General features: G+C 44.8%; 1 protein-coding gene across 5 annotated transcripts in view; it reads left to right on the top strand.

Moving 5' to 3' along the window:
• The window catches only part of TCP11 (t-complex 11), a 576,996-nt gene that overhangs the window by 8,114 nt on the left and 553,504 nt on the right, over positions 1-15,378 (top strand). For all 5 annotated transcript variants that reach the window (XM_086923230.1, XM_086923227.1, XM_086923231.1 and 2 more), the window contains exon 2: positions 2,834-2,958. In XM_086923230.1, coding sequence (XP_086779356.1) covers positions 2,834-2,958 — 125 coding nt within the window. The remainder of the gene's footprint in view (positions 1-2,833; positions 2,959-15,378) is intronic.

Genomic DNA, 15,378 nt, shown 5'->3' with positions numbered 1-15,378 from the left:
CTCATGTGGAGGATAGAAAATGGAGATAATCAAGAGGTATAAGGGAAAGTTTAAATATGTTGTAACAAAAGGAATCCAGCAACAATTCCTGACTGGGCCGGTATCCCTAAAGTATTGGGCCTACCCCTGCATTCAATTACAATTCCTGTTGATTGTTTAATAGTTCATATCACAGTGTGGCTTCATCTGGGATGAAGGGAGAAAATGTTGGGTGTAGGCCCTCTTTGGGAGATGTCGACATTTCAACCCTAACGCAAAAGGGTAAGTAGACTCCTCTGCTGCGGGTCTTCCTCAGGACCTGGAGTAGGGAGAGGGGGGACCAGACTGAAGGTTGTGGCGAGCTAATCTCATGAAATTACTTCATGGTCATGTAGTGAGTAATTCAAAGTATACATCTCCTGTAGATTCATCAGGGACAGGGATAACTCACCCCACAGTGCCGCCGGCTTGGAGCGGTGAGAGACCTTCTAGTCAAATACTGCAATACGAGCGTTCAAATTCTATTGTTACTGGATCTTGTCGAACAGAGAGGCGTGCCACATCCGTTGGCGCCTCAGAAGCTACTGGGATGATGCGCTCCCAGCCACTGGTTAAGAAGGCCAGCGTGCACTTTAGCTACCAATCAGCATTAAGGATTTTGGGCCTGACTCTGTTTCGTGACCTGTGTCACCGAAGAGATAGACTAAGGCAGTGGTTCTTAACCTATTGTCTGGGGACCCCTGTGGTCCGCAACGCCTACTCAGGGTGTCTGCCATGTCGTAGAAAATAATATTAGCAGACTAATACAATATATATAATGATGGACCATGTAAAATTCTTAAATGTTCTGTAAATGTTTAGGAATTTGATATTGGAGGATAAAAAATATGTCGATATCCTCAGATAGATTCATGAGAGCAGTGTACGTACATCAAACAGAGTATAGCATGGACAATAGGTAACCTCAATGGAATTTTTCTAACGCTCCTATCTTTCCATTATATTTAACATTGTTTTTTTTAAATATTTGTTTGAAAATATTTAATCATTAGTGTATTTGTGTGTATTGTTTTGTGCTGCATGTGGATGATGTCCTCTTGTTCCTTTCTAACCCTGAAACGAGCGGCTCTCGTTATTTTCAGCTCTTTGCTTAGCCATCTGGACTACATATTAACCCTGCCAAGTCAATACTGTTGGCGCTGTCACTGTTACATAGCTGTGTTGACTGGCAAACTAACATACCCATACGACAGCTGAGCTTCCGTCACCGTGGTATACAGGCGGCGCTGCGGTCCGTGATGACCTGGTCCCTTAACCTTACCCTGCTAGCACGTAGATTTAAGGCAGATCCGAAGAAATGGCCACCCCTTCTGCTTAATGTTATGGGCGGGATAGCCCTTTGTAAAATTACGGTGTTACCTAATTTTTAAACCTCTTTCAGAATTTTCTGCAAGTGATACCCCGCCAAAGTCTGTGCGATGGATTTACTTCGCTGGGGTTTAACCAGGTCATGGCCATATTATATGATGCTAGTGTCTCTAATGCCTTGCTGAAAGTGACCCGGGTGATCATTCTTGGGTGGTGGGCCGCACTACATCACACTGGGTGAAATATCAAACAGGCTCCTAACGGCAGGGCACATGGTTGAGTGCAGCGGCTGTACTGGAAGGCCTTTCCCGCTGGTATGTCATCAGCATTTCGCAATTGGGTGACGCTTGATCTGGAACACAGCTGTGCTCCTTTTAGGAACTTCAATCCACATATGCGCTGTCTTTGATGCAATTTCATAAATGCCTTCAACTTCGACACACACTGCATACAAACATTCCTCATGGCACACTTCTCCCTGAATTTAGCCCCCTAGAAGGTAAGATTTTGATGGGTGCACTGGGAAGGGGTGGTGTCTCACTGATATACCATACACTGATTATTAACGCCCCCGCCACCCAAGATCATCTGCGAGCTTGGTGGGAGGGATGGGTGGGATCGATAGAGGAGGAGGAGTACTGGCGCAATGCAATGATGGCCCCAGAGTCATCACAATCTCCTCCAGACTTCACTTGGTGCAAACGTATTATTTATATTGTGCTTATCTTACTCCAGACCACTTATATAAGGCGGGTATCCTTCCCAGTCCTACTTGTTTCTGCTGCTCTTGTGCCACTGCAGACTTCTACCACATGGTTTGGACCTGCCCTGATCTACCAAGATATTGGACTATTGTAGTTGAGGAGCTGTCAGCTGTACAGCGATGTCGAACGTTCATTGCGGATGCTGCTTTTGGGTATTCTCGAGGGTGTGGGAGGATTTAGGACTGACTGAACGCTTCAGGGGACAGCAGCCATGGTGGCTAAGCGCAACATAGTTGCCTGCTGGGAAGCTCTTGAGCCCCCAATGCTGACTCAGTGGTGCTCTGACATGGACTGGTGCGCCAAGCAGGAGAAGCCGATGTATGAGGCCAGAGGATGCCCTTCCAAACATGGCCAGATTTGGGGTAAATGGTGGGAACACTTTGGGCTGGGTCCGCCACTGTAACTGTATAAACGTATGATGGACGTCTATTTGCTCTGCTGGTTTCATTATGGATCTGTTGCCTTGTCTACACTCTGAATGTCATACTGCTGTTGTATTATACATATTGAAACTGATGTGGCTGCTGCTGTTGTATCAAAACCAATAAAAATCGTTGATCAAAATAGCGTTATAGAAGCGGCCATACCTTTGTGTTTTGGGTCTTTACTTTGGGAGAACATATGATGGTGTACTCTCCCCCCTCTCCTTTTGTGTTTTGAGTGTGTGTTTTCCCCTTAACTCTTCCTAATCTGCAATTTAATATATTTTCTTCGGTGGGTAGGATGGCAGACTCTGGAGATGAACCATCCTCATCTAATCAAAGAAGTAGTGACTGTGAACCTCTGGAAGGGGAGCAGCTTTCACACCATGATCTTCCAAGCCTCAATAAACCGGACCCACCTGCATGTGAGTCTACCTCTGCTTAGTTATCTATGTTGTTATTAGTGCTTAATTTGAGCTATTTGTGGACAATTTTAGGGCATTCAAATGTCCAAATTATTCTAAAACTAAAGCCAGGAAGTAAGGCTTCGATAGTGTGCGAAACATCCCTGCCAGATGTGAGGCTCCATATGTTTTCTAAAACTGTTTGCTGTTGCGGTGCTGTCTTTATGTAGGATATAAGAAACCTCACGGCAATTTAAAACACTAAAACGATAGTGCCCTATTTACATTTGTCAATGGATATCTATTATTGTGATCCAGCCACACAGTGATCTTAAAGTTAAGAATTTCTTGAACTTGTAAAAGGTCACCAATGTCAGATTACAAACCTTACCTGAGGTCATGTAGTCATTGTTATCAACAGCAATGTAATGGTAAAACGCAAGATTCTTAAAGCTTTGTAGTTCTGTATTAATTTTGCAATAAAGCATAACCGCCACCATCCTGAAAATAAAGTACCCCATTCTGGCGCCCTTTTATTTACTTTGGGATATTACATTTCTAAAAAATTTACATGCCATATGATTAAAGAGCAGTTTAGTCGCATAATATGGTATGTGTTGGCGGGCAGGGGGCTCGTACCTCCGTGATCTGAATGTTGGTGGAAGATGAGCAATTCCAAATGCACTTTCCACTCCAGTTGTAGTTTTTAGGTCTCGCCTAAGCCATCGCGTTAGCGATGCTTTGGCGAGATATTTAGTGGGGCTTTCAAACAGGCTCCCAAAGTCTGCAGGCGGATCGGGTACAGTGCATGGACGCCGGGCGCGCGCACCATTTGTCCGCTTGCTGGTTTTGGGAGGACTTTCGCGGCCGCTTTGATGTTCTCAGTGAGCCGCGCCGTCAATGAGAATAAACATCAAAGCGGCCGCGAAAGTGATCACCATTTGCCATCTGAAGCCCTCACTTTACTGCTTTGCTTGTTTTTATTGATATTTTGTTTATGAGATGTAACACGAGCCTGTGCGGAAAGCGATGCGAAGGGAGAGACGGCGGCCACGTGAGACAAGGTTGCTAGCAGCTCCGTTTTCATTCTCTACTAATTGCTGGCATTTTTCTAACTAAAGTCTTATAATTATGGACTGATCTTGGCTTTTTATTCAGTGCGCACAGCTGAAAACATAATGCAAGATGTTGCAGTCCTACATATGTAGATTTTACTTTTCTACTGGATGTAGCTATTTGTAGAAAGAAATTATTTATTTGCATCCGCAGCTCAGCAATCTGCATTTTTTACTGGACAGATTGCAATGGATGGTTTATGAGATGTAACACGAGCCTGTGGGAAAGTGATGCGAAGGGAGAGAAGGCGGCCACGTGAGAGAAGTTTGCTTGCAGCTCCGTTTTCATTCTCTACTAAATGCTGGCATTTTTCATAAGTAAAGTCTTATAATTATGGACAGATCTTGGCTTTTTTGTTGCTTGTAAGACACGATTCAAAGGGTTGAATATTCTTTTGTTCTTTTAAGCACCAGTAATAGCTTTGCCGTTCACAGTTCATTTGTATTGTGCGGAATATAAATGCTTCTTATTTGTATAATAGCACACATTCACCTACTATTATACAGGCTTGCGTGTAGGGCTCGCACAGACCTACCTCTATATCTGCATTCACAGCTTGATAAAGTAAAATAATTCAATGTGTAAGTTTATCTTTTGGTCACCTTGTGAAAGAGCAAGCAGAGCATATCTTTGTTGTCTCTGATTATTGGCTGAGTCTGGAGGCAATGTGTGGCAGAGGCTTTCGTTGCTCCCTTCGAAAACCAGGACACAACTCCGACTAAGGAATTCTTCAATGGAAGCTTTTGAACAGTGTTTGCTAGCCCACGGAAAATGTGGCACCAACGCTCCATGACGTAGGTAGGTTGCTGCTTGGCACAACACTGCACATGTAGAATGACCTTGAGCAACAGTAGCCACTATGCATCCTGATGTCGGCACATTGCACATGGAGACATTTAGAACAATTCACTGGGTCCGAGAACATGAATGCGTGCCAGAATCAACATTTATCCTGTGTGGGCTATTTGCCAACACTGTTATACTATAGAACAGAAAAAACAAGTTCTGGTTTACAATGGTCACGGCTGTCCGACAGAAGGTATTTATTTTCTTCCCTCTCCAGACATCTGCTGCCTGCTCCTGCTCTGTTTTCCTCCTACCCCCTCCTCGCTCATCAAGTCTGCAAAGCTACACAGTGTGTTATTCATGTAGCAGTACCCTATGGGGAGTATACCAACATCTGTTTGACTAGCTGCTGAGCTGTAAAGTATCCTGAGCACCGCATAGAAGAAGACGCTCGCGGCCAACCGAGTGTATTTATTTATCTTTGGCTTCTTTTCTTTCCTCACCAGACTTCCGCTGCTTGATCTCAGTTTCCCTCTCACCCCCTCCTCGCTCACCCCTCGCACACCATCCCTGCTCATCAGGTCTGCAAAGCTACGGCCAGCTGCTGGGCAGTAAGGTTTCCTCCCCAACCATGGGAAGACCCTCCAGTGAAAGCACCAAGGCATATAGGGGGTCAGCCCCTGATTTTCCACACTGTTCTCTATCAAAACGCCAATACTTATTGTGGGTTTTATTAACCTGCCAGCAAAATATTTGTTTTAGTAAAAGTTTCCATAACAATTATGCTGAGATTTAGTTTGTTATGCAAACACCAGGTATTAATTTCTGCCCTGTTTTCTGTGCCACAGTTTTTCTATTTTGCCACTATTTTATCTACGCCTGACCACTGCCACTGTTGCCGTGTTTCTCTTTTGCCTCTTTCTCCTTGTTCACTTTGCCCATATTTCTTTATCTTGCTTGACCAATTTCGCCAGTCTCTCATTTTTCATTTGCTGCATCTGAGTCTATAGCGTTTCTTTCACTATTGCTGCTCCCTTTTGCCTCCTCCCCACAACTCCTTACCAGCTCATTGCACCACTCGCCTTTCTGGCGCCCTTTTCCCATCCCCTGGCACCCTCTCCCTCCCATGACCTACTAATGGCAGCTGTGGCGTGGAGCAGCCATTAAGCAGTGGAACAGTCCTAGTCCTAGGACTTCCCTGTCTGCTCCCCTCTGTCAGTTCTCTATGATGTGGCATTAACCCAGGAGTTTGAGAATGGAAGAGAGGCCACACATAGGGCTAGGAAAAAGACACCTTTACATTGACTTTTTCTCTCCTATGTAGTCTGTGGCCAGTGCTTAATTTTAGCCGGTTGTTTCCAGGGCTAGGCACCAGCACCTAGATGGCAACATCGGTGGCGTGACGGTTTGCCACAAAGTGGCACTGTCTTGCTGATTTTAGAGATGAACACAACATGTAATTATTAATTCTATATACATTAAAAATGACAATTACCTGCTGCCCAAGCCATTCTAATAGCTCTGTGGGCTGAAGTAGTCCGATTTTGTCACACCTGTATCAGTGTGATGGTTAGTATTTGTGTTGTTGCTATCATTGACAGCATGGTAGGGGCAATGTGTAGTCAAGCTCGGTGTACTCCTGACGAGAGCCCTGGCACTCCTCCCAACCCCCAAAATTAATCACTGTCTGTGTCCTATTACCAGCCCCTCCCACTACCCCATAACCATCAGAAGGAAACAACCACTCAGTGACTCCTCGTATCAGACGAGTGCTCTGAGAACCTGTGCAGGTGAAGGTTTGTGTTTGCTGATGTACACCAGCATGCATTGGACACGTCATACAAAGCACTAGTAGACATGTAGAGTAGCGTTTTCTACTACTTGTTCCCCTAGATGAGTGGAGGCTATGGACTATTTCACTGCCCTATGGCTATATATAAACCCATATATATTCGTCCGGTTACAAAGGATGTTTCTGCCATATGGTGCAGAGACACACACCTAAATCAGGAGCTGAGGCTAGGTGGTGCAAGAGTGAATCTTTCACTGATGAGTATGGCAACCTCAGGGCATTTTAAAAAGTTATCCTGGCAAACAGAATGCACCACACCCTGACAGTGGTGTCCATTGGTCTGTTGTTGTGTCAGTTATGTTTTTATTCTACCCCCTACAGCTTACAACGTTGGGCAATAGTTCAGCCCACTTCAGTCATTACCTGCAGTGGCGGCTGGTGACATTTGTAAGTGGTGAGGCGTAAAAGTAGCGGGCGGCGCACTGTGGCGACCGAGCGTAACGTATCAAGGGGGGTTTGAGAAAATTTTGAAAAGAGTGGGCAAATGGTGCATTTTGTTCTAGGATATTTCAGGAAGCAAGAATGTTAATAAAGCAATTGGGAAAGTGTAGAAATTACATCAATAACGCTTTTTTTACATGTGGAAAAGTTAACCAGAATTCGATCATTCATATAATACTCTCTTTCTCTCTCTATATATAATATATATACACAAACAACATACACATTTGCAGAAAGCAGATCAACAGCTGCATATCCACTACGAGAACCCAAAAGACAAAGTAACTATTTTATGTTAAGTGCAGCATGTTCCTCGCACCTAAGAGCAGCAACACACTTTACAAAGAGGATTGTTATTGTAGCAGGGCATCTAAGCCTGCACATAGAACAGTATGGTGTGTGAGTCCAGTTGAGGCCGAGTTACAGAAAGCAAGATGTCACTGTGGTAGGGATGCTCCTGAACTATTTTACACATGTTTATAGATTCCGAGGTGGGCATTGTAACTTCTAGAGCACACCACAGAAAAATATCCAGACGTGTTTCCTATCATATGGCTCAAGAGCTGAGCATTTATTAATATTCCGCACTAGCATATATGTATTGACATGGCTAGATTTCAAGAAGTTATATATTTTGAAACAATATATAATCAATTTGTCAAAATTCACGAAGGGCGCATGCGCTGGACCGTTACTGAATTTCGACTAGAAGTGTATAATGGGACAAACAAAACTCCACGTTGTTACTAGCCAATTCAAGAATTGGGGGTGGGGGGGGGTGGAGAGGTTCGCTGGATCCACACTTCTAAGTTATCAAAGCTTTATCATACACAGCCATAGTAATAACTCCTCCTATTATAACAATAAGTTAAATGACATCCCTGAAAATTCAGTCCATGATTGCGCTGGTACGCATTCTGACTCGCATGAACATCGTACTGCCATCGGAGCCCTTAGTATGTGACTCAGAGGGTCAACTGGGGAGGAATTGCTGGACTTTCATGTCTGCTTTTCAAATTTTAGTTTGTAACTAAATAATTTTCGTACTGAGTTGTTGTCTTAATACAAAAAAACGCTACACATTCTAACAAACTTACTAAACAAGAAAAGAAGAGTCTGGCACCCAGGAGAGCACAGAAACATTTGTTAATGTGGTTTGACCGACAATCAACTTCCCAGTAATGAATGCCCAGCCTGATCCCAGTAACCTGCCATCGTAGTCTGTATATTTGGTCTTCGCAGTCAATCAATACATCACGTCAATAAAACACTTTCTCACGCAAGTTCCCAGCCTGGTCAAGAATGCTCCTCTCTGCAGTCCGCTATTCAGTGAAATTGCCGTTCTCTCCCCAGTGTCTGCCAACTGACAAACTCATGCTCTGCAAATGGTGCTATTCATTCTGAGACAACCCCTCTTAGAGGCAGAGCCCTCACGGGGGCTTCGGGTGTTCACAGCGGCGGACGGCATGCTCGAGGGAGGGGGGTCACGGATGGGGAATAATTAAAACAATTAAAATAAAACGTACCTACCTGAGTGCCGGGTACCTCACCGCCTCCGCTCCTGACCGGTCATGCTGTACTGGTGCAGCAGTGTCCTCGTGTTTCTCCAACAGGAACAGGAAGTAGCCAGCAGGCAGCTTCCCTCCCCATCGCAAGTCAATCACAACTAGGAGCAGCAGGAGAGCGCCCCAGCCGGGACATTTTCTCTGCATGGAGCCGACCAAACAGTCTGTACCCACAACAGTGGATAAGCCCCCCATTCCCCCCACTCCCCCCTGCACTCAAGCCGGACTGCCCACCCGCCCGCCCACAACCAGGCACAGAGGCACTTCTGCTTACTCGCAATGCGAGCAGGCAGGAACATAAATGGTAGTTTTTACCGTTTATGTTTCTGCCTTCTCGCACCGCGAGAAAGCAGTGGGGCAACGCCCCCACACCCAAATGGGAGAACCGCCACTGATTACCTGACACTTCACTATGATGACCATGTTTTTTTCCCTAGAAACGCATCTTAACGCAAATAACCTCCCATTATGCTGGAGGCTACAATGACAGAATGTGCTTTTTGAGTGTATATATCTATAATATGTGTATGTATATATGTATGTATATATGTATATATCACAAGAATGCCCCTCTCTGGGCCAGTAGAGAGGAGGTGCACTCTGCTGGCAGAGCTTGCCGGACAATTTAAGGAGTCCAAATGATGCAAGAAAAGCACACACTCAAGATGGTCATGATACAGTTAATTTAATGAATCTCGTAACGCGTTTAGTCTGCAGACAGTCTTGTCATTTCATCACTTCTTCTTTTCCTTTCCCTTACTCTGTTGCACAATTTGTGCTCTTGGTGGTTGGCATGACTTTTCAAGCATTTTCGCTTCAGCAGACTAGGGGAATGCACATGTGGTTTGGTACATATGTCTTTAAATTAATCTCTGTACACTATAATGTACAGGGGGCACTATTGCCATACCATCATTATGTACTACAAGACAGTGGTGTTTCATATTAACGTACATGTATATTTGTTACGCTGCATAAGTGTGTTCTTTTCCTTGATGCAAGATTTTGCATGTTACAAGACGGCCGCCATTCATAGATGGCGTGTTACGATCCACATGTAGTCCTTCATTCATGTTTAGACATGATATGTACAAGGGAATCTTTCTGTAATCTGTGTAAACAAGACAGTCCGCTGTCGAAATGCTTTCAGAGATACATTAAATTAACTGCATTGTGACCCTCCTGAGTGTGCGCTTTTATTGCATCGTTGCATAATTATTTATTTTCATAGTAACATTAACATCCCAAAGGTAATAAGTATATATACTTAAAGCCAAGGGCATGGCAATGATGGAAAATAAGAAGGGCTGGGTAAGCTAAAAGGCTGGGCCAATGCCAGACCAATTGCCTTTTCCAGTGGTTGTTTCTTTCGTGTACTCTGATTTAGGAACCCTTGTTATCAGAGGTCTTTACTTCAGGCCTCTTCCCTCGTGGGTTTCCTTTTAGATGGCAAGCCCTTCTCTCAGGAGCACATCACAACAGTAACAAGAGGGAGGATTAACATGGATGAGTCCACATAGTGTTGATATTGTAGAACTGAAATAATGCTCCATTCCCCTGACCAGGCCAGACCCTCTGGTTCACATCATGAAGTGCTGTGAACCTGGTGAAGCAGGCGGGTACCTTGCATAGAGCCAATGAGAAAAAGATGAGTAACGCTGCCTACCATGTTAGCACACAATTAGCCTAAATGCAGTGCATGATAACACTCAGATGGAAGTCTTAGTATTCAACATTTTTTGGTGCAGCCAGTGCTCAGTTCACCCCAGTGCATTTGATAAATGCAGTGCATGATAACACTTCAGTGACAGCCTTTAGTTTCTCACCCTTTTTGGTGCAGGCAGTGCTGTATATTTCTAGACACATGTTTTAGGATTGTTGTGCTTCTCAAGTATAGAGCAACACGTGGAAGTTGAGGTGCATAACCTCTTGCCATTGTAAAGATCAGGCCTTTTATTTATGTGTTTTGAAAACCTGCAAGTGGAGCATAACCATGTACTTTGTACTTATAGTCTTTGCTTATGAGAAGCACGGCTGGCAGCAACTGCGCCGCTTTTACTGCCAGCCTTGTTTCTGCTACTATAAGTACAAAGTGTGTGTTTGCGCACTGCTTGTTTCCGGTTGATGCCATGAAGATTTGGAAATAATGTGTTTCTTATTTAGTCGGAAGCTCTCACCTAAAAAATAAAAACGCGTCACCCCACGCTCTTTGTTGCCTTCTCCGGGTTATAAAATCTCTTCCGTGATTGTCTGCCCCAACGCCCCCGCCCCCAACCCCACACATACACACACATGCACGCACATTCCCTCCCTGGCCCATGTTGCTTTATCCTTCATGTGGTTCGCCCCAACCCCATGTAGATTTCCCCTTATCTGATGCTTTTACCCTACCACGCCCACTCCCTGTTGCTTCCCCACTCCCTCCTTTGTTGCTCCATCTCCATCTTCTTTTAAAAAAATAAAAATTCATCTTCACTCAAGCAAATTGTTGCGTGCACTTCTGGCTTTTGTGGAGTTTCTTTCTCATGGTTTTTAATTTACCAATCCATATCGGATCGATAAATACAACAAAAATGGTGAATGCATCATTTTGTAAAATACACTGTTTATTGGCAAATCCAATAGGTCTTAAAGGGAAAGCTTGAATTGCATGATGCTGGTGGAAAATAAAGTATTTCACATGCCCAGAGCAAAACAAGCATTTACAATGCAATAGGTCTCGCATTATTAAAGTTTGAGCTATTGACATTGTAAATGACAATGCCTTTTATTCATTTGTTTTTAAAACCTGCAATCGGTGCATAAACATGCACTTTGAACGTATAGTCCTTGCTTACGATGAGCAAGGCTGGCAGTAAAAGAGACTGCCAGCCTTGCTTCTCATAAGCATGGACTATAAGTACAAAGAGCTTGTTTACGCACTGATGCAAATGAATAAAAGGCATTGTCATTTACAATGCCAATAGCTCAAACTTTAATAATGCGGGCCTATTGCATTGTAAATGCTTGTTTTTCTTTCTTTTTGCTTGTATTTATGGTTACAACACTAACTTTGTTTTTATAGGGTCAAATGGCTATGTATGCCCTTGAAAAGTATGCTTTGTTTGGCGAGGGTGTCGTCAATACGAGCTAGTCTTTAACAAGATTTACAACGATGAAAAGCTATGCTGTCAAAATAATTTCATAAGGTTGAATCAACGGTATTTCTACCTTTCTTGCCTTTAATACAATCATTCAAACCTGTTGAGGTTATGCTCAAACCAGATCGTGGAAGCTTTTTTCTTCCCATTTAAGGGTATCAACTTGCCCTAACATTACCGTTATGTTTTGGCCATTATAATCAAGTGCAAACGGTTACTAAAGTTGATGTAGTAGGTGTCAATGGCACTTGTTACTTGATGATTTGCTAACATAGTGGAATGTTGGTGATTGTTAAATCAGGGAAGCCTTAACGGGAAGCCTTAACTGTGGGAGTAAGGCAGAGGTCTTCAAACTGTGGGGTGGGCCCCCCCTGGGGGGGGGGGGGGGGCATGGTTGCAATCCCAGGGGTGTGCGAATGCATCTCCAACTATTTGTAAACGAATTTTGTTCTATTTGCACACTTACAGGCGCTCTTCATTTACAGAAAGTGTCTGAACTGCGATCCTGAGTGTCATGGGGCAGGGTCAATAAGTGGGGTCAAAGAAGTGGCAAAAATGAGCAACATTTTCTGTAACTTTTTTTTCACTTTGTTGCAACACATAACATAACAGACACATGTTAAATGAAAAATAAATGCAAGTTAAACTAATAGATGAGAAAGTAACTATTTCAGGCTGTGAAATCTCATGTGGCTAATATGTTAAGTAATCGGACTATAGCACAGCACATTTTTATATTTCTGCATTAAAAGGACACACTGCTGAACTCACTTGGTAACACCGTTACATTACTTCTCAAGAAGTATAAATATTTGTCACCATGGATCTCGAAATGACTCCGCCAGTTAAAGTCTCTGTTGGCTCCCAACTACTCTTTATATTTAGTGATTAACCAATTGCACACTTTTACCTTTCAGTTAGTAGAGATTAAGGGCCAGATGTATCAAGATACACTTTTGCGATTCTCAAATAGCGATTTTTAAGGAATCACTATTTGAGAATTGCTAAATGGTATGTATGTAGAAATTCGCTCTTTTTTAGCGATTTCTTAAAATTCCTTGATTGCGATTAGCAAATTGCTAATCGCAATTAAGGAATAATTTCCCATTCATTTCTATGGGCCAGAAGGCCCATAGGAATGAATGTGAAATTATTCTCAATTTGCGATTTGCAATTTGCTAATCGCAAATAGAGAATAATTTCAAGGGTGCAAGGGTGTCCAAAGGACACCCTGTTGCACCCCTGAAATAAGCATGGGTGCACATGTGGTGCACATACATCCCCTAAGGGCATGTATGAGCATCACATTACACTTTGAAAAATGCAAAAATTAGCATTTTTCAAGAAATTCGCAAATTACCACCAACTTGAAGTTTGAGGTAATTTGCGATTCCTTAGGGACAATTAGCGGCGTTTGCGAACCCATTTGAGCTTCATACATCTGGCCCTAGATATTTTGTTCTACACAAAGGAACAGAAAGCCTACTTTGTGTCTCAGGCCTTTGAGTAATGGGCCCAGTGTCGTGGGCAGAGCAGCAAGGCTGCTTCGCAGAGTTGTAGGTATGATTGGTGCTGCGGTACCAGGTCCCAGAGGTATGAGGGGCCAGCTAAACCCCATGTCTGTTTAACTATTCTTTCTAATTTGCATTACGGCCCATTGGCCACTTGCTGTGGCAGTGTTGATTTGGGCCCCTGAGTAATGGTTCAGCAGTGGGGGAAATTGTAGCAGAGGAGATATCTTACTTCGGACATCAGAAAGATAACAGTAACTGGGATGGAGCAAAATGGGAGCTCATGTTTTTAACAAGCATTTACAATGCAATGGTTTCGCCTTTGGAAAAGTTAGAGTTATTGGCATTGCTCATGACATTTCTTTTTTTTTTACTTATAAATAAATGGCATTGTTATTTACATTGCCAACAGCTCTCACAGCCCACACAGCTCTCTCAGCCCACACAGCTCTCTCAGCCCAACACAGCCCACACAGCTCTCAGCCCAACACAGCCCACACAGCTCTCAGCCCAACACAGCTCTCAGCTCTCTCAGCCCACACAGCTCTCAGCTCTCTCAGCCCACACAGCCCTCACAGCCCACACAGCTCTCAGCCCAACACAGCTCTCAGCTCTCTCAGCCCACACAGCTCTCAGCTCTCTCAGCCCACACAGCTCTCAGCTCTCTCAGCCCACACAGCCCTCACAGCTCTCACAGCCCTCACCACACAGCCCACACAGCTCTCACAGCCCACACAGCTCTCACAGCCCACACAGCTCTCACAGCCCACACAGCTCTCACAGCCCACACAGCTCTCACAGCCCACACAGCTCTCACAGCTCTCACAGCCCACACAGCTCTCACAGCCCACACAGCTCTCACAGCCATCCGCCCACACAGCTGTCACAGCACAGCAGTTGCTCTCAGTGCAAGTGTGCACTGAAGCAGGTACTGTAGTAGAATTGGCCTATACCATGTACTGCACTGTGACATTTACACAGCACTTCATCCCCGGGCTGTGGAGCGCTCTGGTTTGCACGGAGATCCTAGGTGAAAAGGTTTAAGATGGCGTGGGTTCGAGCGTGACCAGTGCCTGTGATGCTGGGTGACGCGTGTGAGGTCTGGAGATGGGGACTCTGCGCAAGCGCAGATCGGCCCTCTTACGTGGCTGGTTATAATATACTACTTTGCACAAGCGCAGACATGCCCTGCCTCTTACATGGCTGCGCAGCCAAGTTTTAATGTGCTCCATTTTTTTTGCTGTTTGCAAAGTCCTCTTATTCCTGCTGGCACAGAGTGGTGCATCTTCGGCGTTTCACCCTGTGCGAGATTTGTTGAAGGAAGGAACAGATAGGAGAGGGGCTGCTCCATGACACTGTGGTTTCCTTGACAGTGGTTGCTCACTTTTTTTTGCTGGGGGAACGAACAGACAGGCTGACATTGCAGCACGCACACAGAAAGACGGACCTTAGACACTGCAGGCACACAGACAGACAGAGACTGCAGGCACACAGATAGACGGACACTGGAGGCACACAGACAGACAGACGGACCCCGGACACTGCAGACACACAGACAGGCTGACATTGCACGCACACAGACAGACGGACACTGCAGGCACACACACAGACAGACGGACCACGGACACTGCAGGCAGGCAGGCAGCCGATCACCGCAGGCACACAGATAGACGGACATTGCAATCAGACAGATGGACACTGCAGGCGCACAGACAGCGGGACACTACAGGCACACAGACAGATGGACACTACAGGCACACAGACAGACGGACACTACAGGCACACAGACAGACGGACACTACAGGCACACAGACAGATGGACACTACAGGCACACAGACAGACGGACACTACAGGCACACAGACAGATGGACACTACAGGCACACAGACAGATGGACACTACAGGCACACAGACAGGCACCGTATCCTGGCCGGTTGACATTGTAAACCTAGACACAAGGGTTGTTTCTTATTCCTGCTGGCACGGAGTGGCGCATCTTCGGCGTTTCACCCGGTGCGAGATTTGTTGAA

This window comes from Lissotriton vulgaris, chromosome 5 (assembly GCF_964263255.1).
Source record: "Lissotriton vulgaris chromosome 5, aLisVul1.2, whole genome shotgun sequence".
Lineage (NCBI taxonomy): Eukaryota > Metazoa > Chordata > Amphibia > Caudata > Salamandridae > Lissotriton > Lissotriton vulgaris.
This window is presented reverse-complemented; position numbering and strand designations above follow the sequence as displayed.